General features: G+C 43.8%; 1 protein-coding gene across 1 annotated transcript in view; it reads right to left on the bottom strand.

Annotated features, from left to right (window-relative positions):
- PTPN21 (protein tyrosine phosphatase, non-receptor type 21) overlaps positions 1-11,068 on the bottom strand; it is a 107,228-nt gene extending 96,160 nt beyond the window's left edge. The window contains exon 1 of the mRNA XM_006879134.1: positions 10,889-11,068. Coding sequence (XP_006879196.1) covers positions 10,889-11,068 — 180 coding nt within the window. The remainder of the gene's footprint in view (positions 1-10,888) is intronic.
- Positions 11,069-11,498: the final 430 nt, after the last annotated feature.

Genomic DNA, 11,498 nt, shown 5'->3' with positions numbered 1-11,498 from the left:
CCGGTCCTTAGAGAGGGACATCATGCTTGGGAGGGTGGAGGGATGGCGCAGGAGAGGAAGGCCCTCTATGAGGTGGATTGATTCAGTGACTGGGATAATTTGGATGGGAGTGTCAGAGACAGTGCGATTGGCACAAGACAGAGCGGAGTTTAGGGCTGTTGTACATAGGGTCGCTATGACTCGCAGGCGACTCGATGGCACATAACAACAACAACGTGAATAAACTCAAAATTCAATTCACTGCTGTGGGAATCAGAACTGACTCATGTCATTGAACCTGGAGCCGGTTTTCAGAGGCAGTAAACTGTATGAGAGAACATTGCCCATCTTTCTCCCACAGAGCAGAGGGCAGACTCAAACTACCTCTCTCTGGGTAAACAAAGGCACTCCCGACCCACCAGGCCACTAGGCCTTACATCTTTAATAAGCAAATTAAAAAAAAAAGCTCTAAGCAATCACCATTCAATGGATTCACCTTGGGGTGACCTGAGGGGCGTCAGAGCAGAACTGTGCTCTCTAGAGGGTTTTCCACGACTGAGACCTTTCTCCTGACTGGAGAAACCAGGCCTTCCTCCTGAGGTACATCTGAGTGGACTGGAACCACCAACCTTTCAATCAGTAGGCAAGTATTTAACTTGTTTCTCCCACTTTTCTCCTGTCTTGCCCTCCTTAACAGCCAAAAGATTGGTAGTTCAAGCCTACCCAGCAACTCTGTGGGTGAAAAGGTAAAGCAATCTGCTTCTGTAAAGACTATAGCTGACTAAACCCTGGCGAGGGAGCCTTCACTCAGGGGCTGAGTCCACAATAGGAAGGACTGGATCCCCTGTAAATGGCCTTGTCTGAGATGTGAAGATGAGGGCCATGGAAAAGGGACTGAGATCAACTCCTTCCTCCCCTCCAACTCTCCCCCAGTCCACTTTGCTACGTACCTCTTATTCTGGAAATCACACAACAGTGAATGATTTTTTTTTCTTCTTTTTTTTTAAAAAAAGCAAACTGGGGCGGGGGGTAGGAAGGAAAATGTGTAACAATGAATGAATGAAAAATCCAACTTTTCTGTAAACTTTTGTTAAAATCACAATTAAAAATGTAGATAAAAATTAAAAGAATTATAGAGGCTGGGAGGTATTGGGACATTGTCTTCTTAAATGCTAAAGTTATTTCTGTTGCAAATTTATAAATGTATCAAAATTATATCTAAATATATTAAAAATATGGAAGTAAAAGAAAGAAAAGGGACTGTGGAATAAGATTGTTATTTTTCATGTTATGTGCTTAGAGAAGCAAATTATCTCCTTTAAAACATAAATGTCTTTGGAATTGTTCCCAAATATTCCATCCTACCCACACCTTCATCTTGGGGAAAAGAAAAGTCCAATCATGGCAAGAAAAGGAGAAGACAACCTCACCCAGGAGGAGGCCTCTAGATCCACAGCCATGGCGCATGGATGTTTTGGGGTGGGGGTGTCCCCATCCTTCTTAAATTGTACACAAAATTCCACACATTCTATGACCTTTAAAAAAATCAAAATTCAAGCCAAAGTGTGACAGAAGAGAATTCAAATTTTGGCTCTTTCATTTACGAGTTGTGGTTTTGGAGAATAGTACTGAATAGCCCATGGGCTGACAAAGGAACAGTCTGTCTTGGAGGAACTGCAACCAGTGTGCTCTTTAGAGGGAAGCACGGTGAAACTCCATCTCACATACTTTGGGCACGTTATCAGGAGAGACCAGTCTTAGGAAAAAGAAATCATGCTTGGAAAGGCGGAGGGTCAGCAGAGGAAGACCCTCTGGGAGATGGATTGACACAGTGAACGTATCAGTGGTGATGATGGGGCACAGATAGGAAAAGGTTCCGACCTGTTATTCAATAGAGTTGCTATAAGTCATAGTCTACTTGATGGCACCTAACAACAATTTATGAGCTGTGTGATCCTGAGAAAACTGTTCAACCTTTCAGAACTTCAGTCACCTGACCTAAAATACAAAAGCGAATCCCTAGCTCCTGTGGGGATCAAGCTTCCAGCACAATAATGTTCACAAACCCAAATGGAGAACAGCAGGAAGCCACTGATGGAAACTTCCAACAGCAGTTCAAGAAATGGAATCTGAAACCATATGCTAAGTGTGTCTCTAAAATGCTGTCAATTCCCCCACCTTTGCCATTTTGTAACTCAACTCAGAAACCTCTCCCAATGAGCAAGTGTACACTTAATTCCATGTGGTCATGAGACCACACTATTGTGGCAAATGAATGGTGAGTGAGGTGAAAGGGGAGTTTGGGTACTTCCAACATGAAAAACACAATGCTTAAAACGATGTCAACCCTTCACTGAGTCAGCCTTTACATGAAGGCAGGAAATTCCTGAGTAGTGCAAATGATTAACAAGCTCAGATGCTAGGGAAAAGGTTGGTGGTTCCAGGGCCCTCAAAGATACCTTGGGGAAAAAAGCCTCGTGATCTACTTCCAAAAGGTCAGAGCCACTGAAAACTCCAGTGGGGACACGTGAGGCGGAGTCATGACGACTGCTTTGGTGATTTCTGGTTTTGTTCCAGTGAAGCAATGGTTGAATAATACTTCATTTCTTAAATAAAGAAGTCCCCATACTCTAATGACCAGTGTGAAAATACAGTTTTCAAATGCACAATATATCCATAATTCCATGCGCAATTACTGAGAACAAGAAAAGAGAAAAATGGAAAAGAAAAAAAATTCTCAGTCATTTGTTACTGGTTTGTAAAGTGAAAAGCTTTACGTAAGTGGGTAGTCTAATCAAATATTTAAATCTGCTTTCAATCATCTAATGGATCAATCTGTTAAATATTTCTTGATCTTATCTGTTAACTCCTACCTGTGGAAAAGATCTTGTTTTATAACATACATACCAGAATGAAAAAAACACACACAATCCAAAACGTCTGCAGGTTTTCTACTTTTACCTCACACATATTTCAGCTACTTTAAAAGTTCAGATGAAAACAGCACAGGAAGAAATGCACGTGAAATTCTTGAGGTCTACTCAGATAACAGTCAAGATAAGGTCAACGGATATTTGGAATACTTAAGAAGCTAACTTAAAATAAAGCAATCTGATGGCCAAGAACACTTTCTAAAGTTGTACTTGAGCATAGTGATTTGACTATATGCTTAATTCCTCTGTATACCAACATAAACCTCTTAGCCAAAAAAAATTTCCCCAATCACCAGAAGGTATTCTGAGAAGAATCTGTTCAAATTTTAGTAAGAAAGCTGTTACACTCTTTACCTAGCAATTTATTGTTGTATGGTGGTAGCAGTGGTTGTTAAGTGCTGTCAAGTCATAGGCGACTCACAGCAACCTTATGAACTAAAGTCCTGAACACTTGTATAACTTTCATTGTTTCTCCAGGGTCACAGAGTTCCCGAAGGCAAGCTATTTCAGAAGTGGGTGCCACTCCTGCTTCCAAGCTTGTTTTAATTGGGAAGCTCCACCAAACACTTTCCACCATGGGTAAATGTTATCTCATTGGACACATCAGTGTCTCAGTGTTTAGTATCACAGCAGCCACGAATTACCTCTGTACAGCAAGTGGACAGACCAGGGCTATATGACCTAGAAGAATGTATAACCAAAAATAATTAAAAACAGGCCTGGGAACTGCGGATTAACGTCAACCACCTTTGGCTTGGTAGCATCACATGCTGTCCACTAGGTCAACTGAGCTCTCTTGTTGTTGTTGTTGTTGTTGTTAAGTGCCATCGAGTTGTAGGTGACTCATAGGGACCCTATGAATGTTAAGTCCTGAAAACTTGTATAACTTTCGTCCTTTTTCCAGGTTCATAGGTTTGTTTAAAAAAAAAAACACAAAACACCCTCATAGCAATCTACTTTTAAAAACGCAACTGAGTCAGTTTTTACTTTCACCTTGAACTTCCATCCGTTTCCAAGGCTGTAAATCTTTACAGAAGGAGCCTGCCCATCTTTACCCAGTGGAGCCATTGGGATTCAAACCACTGTTAGGAGTGCAGCACACAACACACCAAGACATCAGAAGTCTTCATTTATCCTTCAGGAGCTGCTAAATAGCTTTTAGAAGGAGCCCCAGAGGAGAAAACAAAATATAAGAAAAACATGCAGCACTATACTAAGATCTGTGAATATTCAACTCTCTGGTGAAATTAAATCATCAGTGAATTAAAGCTGACCTAACTGAATTACTGTTCACAATGATTACACACACACACACGCCCTCAGAAATAGCTTAAAGACTCAACGTTCAGCCAAACAATGTTGTTTTTAAGAGTCCTGAGGGAAACACAAGGCTAATCCACTCTCTTATAGATCACTGCCCAGGAAACCCTATGGGACAGGGCTGGACAGACACCATCACTATAACCCTTCCTCTCTGATTCTATGATCACCAAGCAAGACCTGTGCAAGTGAGAAGGGCCTGGACACAGGTATCTCTGGCTGTTCATCTGTGGCTTGGTTTTAAACACTGTTCTTAATGAACTGATGTAATGTGGGTCTTCCTGCCTGAGGCATCAGGTTTTCAAGCTTGCCAGTCTGACTCGGGGACGCTAGACTGCTGACCCAATCAAGGCGATACTGCGGAGCAGAACTGTCACCACCCATTGGCCCCCTCTGGTCTCACCACCCACTGGCCCCTTCTGGTCTCACCACCCATTAGCCCCTTCTGGTCTCACCTTCCCCAAGCCCTTCCTAATACCATCTAAACGCTCAAAAGCCTCTCACAACCTCTTCAGAAAAAAATGTTGTGAAACTCAGAATGAGTGATAAGCAGAGAATTTCAACACTCTGAGAAGCTGCTGCTGTACAGAAATTATTTCCCTAAGGGGATGAATTTCTCCTTTTTCCATTTTTAAAAATCACTTTCACATAGGAAGAATTGAGAAACAAGTTCATGGTGAGTTAACTAAATTGGATGGAAGTATATTAACTTTGTTTTTCCTTGTTTTTGATACACGAGGAAATACCCTAGTAAAAAAATAGATAAAGACTAAATACATGTCAGTAAACCAGTATAAAATAAAAATTTTATTTTAAATAAAAAAAAAACAAAACACTAAATACAAAGTTGTGGTACTGGAGAAGAGTATTGAATATACCACAGACTGCTAGGAGAACAAACAGGTTTGTCCTAGAGAGAGTGAGACAAGGCTGCTCCTGGGAGGCAAGGATTCTGAAATTTCATCTGACATCTGTGGACATGTTGCAAGGAGGGACCAGTCCTTGGAGAGGGACGTCATGTTTGGGAGGGTCAAAGGACAACGCAAAAGAGGAAGATCCTCAATGAGATGGACTGATTTAGTGACTGGGGTAAAGTGGGCAGGTGTATCAGAGACAATAAGATTGGCACAGGATAGAGGGGGGCTTAGGGCTGTTGTACACCGGGTCGCTATGAGTCACAGGCAACTTGACGGCACATAACAACAACAACAAATACAAACGGTCATATACTCACACATCCAACTTAAAAAAATCATATTCCATCATATAATAAGCTATACCACTGAAACCTCCAGACATAGCTTTATAATGGAATTAGTGTGAAGCTCTTATGATTGTCATTTTAAGCATGAAATAGATTTTGTATCCAACTGAAGTTTGAACAGTGGCTAAGTTCATGCCAAAGCTGCATGCTATAGTCATTTTTAATTTGCTTGATGGGTGAATAATGCGAGCAACCAACATAGTTAGGATTTTTTTCATGGGAATCACATGCATGCTATAAGCACACAAATGAAGAACAGGTGTTGCCCCGCAAAGATTATTTCTGAATAGTCATCTGGTAGGATCTTGGCAGGGGCCTGAGTCATCTATTTACATGGTACGGAGCAGCACCTCTGCAGCTTTAAAAGGGAAAGTCGGCTACGTAAACTAGCATCCTGCTTCTGACTGCTGTTAAATGTTGAAAATTTCAGAGAGTCTCCAAGGACTGGAACTTCTTACAAACCGTGTCTCTCCTCTCTCAAAGCACCCTACTCTTCCGCTTAAAGAAAAGAAAAATCCCGTATGTGCTCTCAGCCACAGGAACCCATTCTGTTCTTGGAGCCTTCTGACTTCCAACAAGAGATGGTAACGTCTTTGGACGTCCTGGCTAACAGAGAGTCCAAGCAATGCCTGTGGGATCAGTTCAACCTGTATTTACCGAGTGCATTCCAGCCCTGGTACTCTGGGTACAAAAACAAATAAATCATAGCTCCTCAAGAAACAGACTCTCTAGGAGATATGGGCAGACCTGGTGCATGAGAAAGGCTAAAAAAAATTAAAAAACCAAAATAGGGGGAAAGAAGAAAAGAGTTGAAAGGAGTGAGTGAGAACAGTGGAATAAATGTAAGGAGTCAGAGGGAATCTGAGGCCCACGCTCCTGGTTTGCTGCCTTCTTGAGCTGCTCCTCTAGGAGCCTGCTGGGGTCTCCTTTTCTACCCTCGGGGAGCTCCATCCCTGCTACTGACCTACGCTGATGACTTTCAAATCTCTTCCCCCGAGCCTGGATCTCTCATCCCAGCTCTAGACTCACAAAATCCATCAGTCTTCTCAACACCTCCAACTGGCACCTCAAACTCAGTAGTTCTGGAATTCTCTATCTGGACCCCTTGTTAACTCTTTTTGCCAATACTTAGTAGACAGGTAGCTGTTATGGGTTCTTTTATGCCCCTCAAAAGAAGTACTAATCTGGTAGCCTAGTGGCAAGAAACTGTGCTGTAATACCGAAGGCATGCGGTTTGAATCCACCAGATGCTCCACTGGAGAAGGAGGGACAGTCTCCTTCTGTGCCGCTGGATCTGATCCGATAGTACACAAGAAAAAATTTTAAAAAATTTTTAAAAATGTCCTGAAGTCCTAACTCTTAGTGTCTGTGATTATTTAGAAATGGGGTCTCTACACAAAGCCACAGCGGAAGAGGGTGCGTACTAACTCAACATCACCGATATAACGGGGAGACGAGTAACAACACAGAGACACAGATGGAATATGACCATATGAGGACAGAAGCAGAGGTTGGAGTTCAGCTGCGGCATGCCAAAGAATGCCTGGGGCTACCAGAAGCTGGAAAAGGCAAGGAAGGTTCAGCCAAACCAAACCCAGGCCTGGAAGGTGAACAATAACACCAGCGAGGCACTCACTCCTTCACACAGCCAACAGGATAAGGTCAAAAGAGCAGCGTGTGCTCAAGGACAAAGCCCAGAAGGCAGGAAGATTCATGGAAACGAGCACCCCAGGGTGGTGTGGGCATGGGGGGCTACACTACAGGAATGGTAATTAATGTTATAAAACAAAACATGAATGGATCGCAGAATGGAAAACCAACTTGTTTTGTAGATGTGCATTCAAATCACAATCTTCAAAAACCCAAAACAAGCAAGGGAGGATCTTCCCCTAGGTTTGCAACGAGCGCAGCCCAGCTAAGGTCCTTGATTTTGGACTTCTATCCTCCGGAACTGAGAAGTAGTGTGTTCATTGCTTTAAGCCACTCAGTTTTCATTATTACAGCAGCCGTAAGAAACTGAACTCAAAACTCACACTCACTGCCATCAGGGAGGAACTCACTCAGAGTGGCCCTTCCAGTGGGTTTTCAGGGGCCACAAATTGCACGGGAGATGACCACCTTTCTCCCACAGAGCTGCTGGAGGACTCGACCCACCAGCAAGGTGCCACCTCTGGGTCAGCAGCACAATTCCCTAGTGGACTCCACTCCCAGAGCTAAGACAGGCCTATAGGTCAGATTCCGCCCACTTCTCTCCATCTGCATCCAAACAAAAGCAGTCACCAACTCACCAGAACGATTCTAATCATCCTCCCTGGGGGCTCTTCTTTGGAAAGCAATCCTAGCATAGCCTCATTCTGGACGAGATTAGGCATGTTCAGGGTGGTATGGCCACAGACCAGAGAGTCGTTTGAAAACACTTTATTGGCATCTCCGTGACCTTCTGTAGTCCAAACCCTTTAAGAAAATCCCCACCTTATGCGGCACCAACTCTCAGCTTTCTCACTCATCTACTTGCTCTAACATAACATCTGTCAGGCCTGTTTTCTTGTAGGAATCAGCAGAGTGGTAAACTCCAAGTGTGTGCCTAGAACATGGAGGTCTATAATACAACTGTGGTCACCACAGAGTTTATCGACGTCTGACTTTTTATGAAGTACACAGGTAGACTAGAAATATAACATGGACATTTTAGCAGAATACACAGTTGTTGTTCCATTTATTCTTAGCCTGAAACCAGGCAGGTAAAGGCAAAGAGACTCTGAAGTTTAACGACAGCCCTTACCTTTAGCATCCTAAATTGAAGACATTTTCTGGAATCATCTATGAGTACTATGCTCTTCTAAACAATCACATTAACAAAGCCAAAGGATTAAGTATTCACCCTAAACCAAAGATGATGATGTTGTTTACAGCTCTCAGAAGCAACCCTCCAGTGTGCTCTCCGAGGCAGTAAAACCACATGAGAGGAAAGTGCCCACCATCCTTCACCTGCTGACCAACTGGTGGATTCAAACCGGGAGCATTTGCTTTGACAGCACAAGGTCTTACCACTAGAGTAATCAGCTCTCCTGAAAAATCTACTGGAGGGTCAGTTATGGGTCGGTTCTGACTTGTTGGCACACAACAATAACAAACAACAAACCAAAGACGCGAAGAAAAGGTGGGGCAGGGAAGCTAGTTTAATGGGGTAAAAAGCAACCAGAATGGAAATAAAGGTAATGCAGACAAATTGTATCCAATGTCACTGAAAAATACATATATAAATTGTTAAATGAGAACCTAATTTTCTATGTAAACTTTCACCAAAAAGTTAATAAAGCATTTTAGCCACTTGTATGTTTGTTTGTTGAAATAAAAAGACATTATCTTGCTACACAAGGCCCTCACAATTAACTGTATTCTGACTAAATTTTAAGATTTTTCCCAGCGCCAATCCATGATTACAGGAAGAGAAAAATTAGGAGAGTATATGGTTGCATATGCACATTAAATATCATACAATCTATAAGGGTGTGACACCACTCTAGTCCCCATGTATCAGATGAGGTAGTTAGTGCTCAGAGAGGTCAAATAATCCACCCAAAAGTCATACAGCCAGCTGGGGAAGAAACCAGAATTCAAAATTCATGCAGCATGACTCTAGAATCTCGGCGCAGCCTATGATAAACAAGTCAGTGGATGTTTGCTGAATTAATGAGAAGTCAGTAAACAATGGTTAGGATGTCTCATTTGGGGTTTATATTGGAAAAGGAAATGCTGGACAAACCGTGATGCGTCTGCATTTCATTCTGGATTACACTTGGGGGCAACAAATTTGCACTTTCAAAGGCTATTAAAAAGAAAAACTGCAAAAAATAACCACCACCAAACCAGAAGACTTCTAGTAGATTCTGAATCATGGCAGTGCCAGGTATGCCACACAGAACGACAGTTTTCAATAGCTGTGATCCTTCCGAGAGCTGGCTTCCAGCTGCCCATCGCTCAGAGCGGTAATTCTTAGTGTCACCTCCTCCCAGACAGACTATCACTGTTGCCGGGTGCCAGCAAGTCTACGCTGATTCACAGTCACCCCAGTATTAACAGAAAGAAATCCTGCCCAACAACGTTCATTAGCCATCGTAATAACAGAATACGTGCTATCGTTATACACTGCTTCAGTGTAGTATTTATTAGATTACATAGGGACTGACAAAACTGTCTTATATAACCCTTGAATCACATTCAATACAACATTACCAGTAAGTGAGAGGAAGCCAAATTTTTTCTCCTTTTCCTTAGTCACTACATCAATTTCAAAAGAGTTAATGACATACAGTTACAAGGATATTGTAGCTAAAGCCTCAAAATCATTTTTAAAAATAAGTAGGATGGGCAGGGAGGAAAATGGGCAACAATGAATGAATGGGGGGGATTAAACGGGAAGAATATGCTGTAAAAAAAAGATATATTGAATTAAAAAATAAATAATTTTTAAAAACAGCAACCAAAATAACCATGTTGTAGTTATGTGCCATCAAGTCACCTATGACTCACAGCGACCCTATGTACAACAGCCCTAAACTCTGCTCTATCCTGTGCCAATTTCAGTCTCCAAAACACCCACCCCAATAACCACAGTTACTCAATCAATCCAATTCATAGTGGGTTTTCCTCTCTTGTGCTGCTCCTCCCCCCAATACATGCAGGGGCGGGGAAAGTCCCACTGATTCAAAGCATCGTTGCATAATAATGACAGCTTTGACCGACCACAATTACCTATCTAAAGCCTTCAAGTTAATTCCGATACCCTCTGGTTTCAGGGCAGTTAAATCATTAGGGGAGGACACTGCCAGTCTTCCAGCTGGGAGATTCCACTTCCTGACCTTTTTGTTAGAAGTCCAACACATTATGCACTACGCACCAAGACTCCTTGACCAGAGCACATTACAAAGTTCAAAAAGTAAGTTTCAAAAAAGGTAGCCTGGGAGGTATACTGACATACATAAGCTAGGCTTATGAAAAATGTCTGTTGTTATCATCAACACTAGGGATATGTCTATCAAAAAGAATCCACTTCTAGTGAAACTGTGTACAAAAACTTTATAGTTTATTTTAGTGTCACCCAGTGTAGTGTGGTCAGCACCCTCCCCAGTTAACCCCACTGTGGCCAGGCCTCTTCACCACCACCCCCCCCAGAACGCAGGCACTGTTTATCCTCTTAAGGGGTATCCTCAGGAGAACTCTTGCTTCGAGCCCATTCCTTGCTCGTGGGGAAGAGACTTACTTGCACAGTCAACTGGTACCATGACCAGGAGGGACACGCCTGGAGTGGCCCATGGGCTGGAAGCCACCTGGGCACAGGGGTAAGTGGGAATGACAGGCGCCAGGCCCCAGGCCTCCCCGTGCTGCTCACCTCCCGCAGCTCCAGCCTCTGGGCCACGGCCTCCAGGCTCTCCTGGCCAGTGCTCTCCACCGACAGCGTGAACTCCACGAACTCGTTGTTGAGCAGCTGGATCCGGGCCACCAGGCAGCTCTTGCTGGACACCGTGTAGCGCCGGGTGCGTTTCAGCTTCAGACCGAACGGCAGTGGCATCTTCTCTTCCCTTCCCGCGTGGCCAGGGCCCAGAGGGAAAAGCTGCCCCACCAGTCCAGCGAGGTGGCGCAGGGAGGAAGCGATCCTGGCCTGGCCGGACGAGCGCTGTCCGTCGGGGGCCCGCTCACCCTGCGGCCGCTGCGGCCATCAAAAAACAATCGAGGGTCGTCCAAACGCCGGGCGAAGGGGGCATCCAGGCCAGCGCTGCGGAGAGAGAGATGCGGTTACACCGGCGGTCGGGCCACTCTGGGCCTGGCTTTTAAAAATACCAATCAATAAAGCTGTGTCTAAGAATACTCATTCCCTCCCCTCTGGGGGGTAAAAAAAGGCCCTGGACAGGATCCTGGGGGCAGCTTAGCTCCAGGGTTGGGAGCTGGACAGGGTCAAGCCTCCAGCCCTCGGCCATCCTACAAATAGTGGTCACAGCTTT

This window comes from Elephantulus edwardii, unplaced genomic scaffold (genome assembly GCF_000299155.1).
Source record: "Elephantulus edwardii isolate Elephantulus edwardi_28Jun2011 unplaced genomic scaffold, EleEdw1.0 scaffold00002, whole genome shotgun sequence".
NCBI lineage: Eukaryota > Metazoa > Chordata > Mammalia > Macroscelidea > Macroscelididae > Elephantulus > Elephantulus edwardii.
This window is presented reverse-complemented; position numbering and strand designations above follow the sequence as displayed.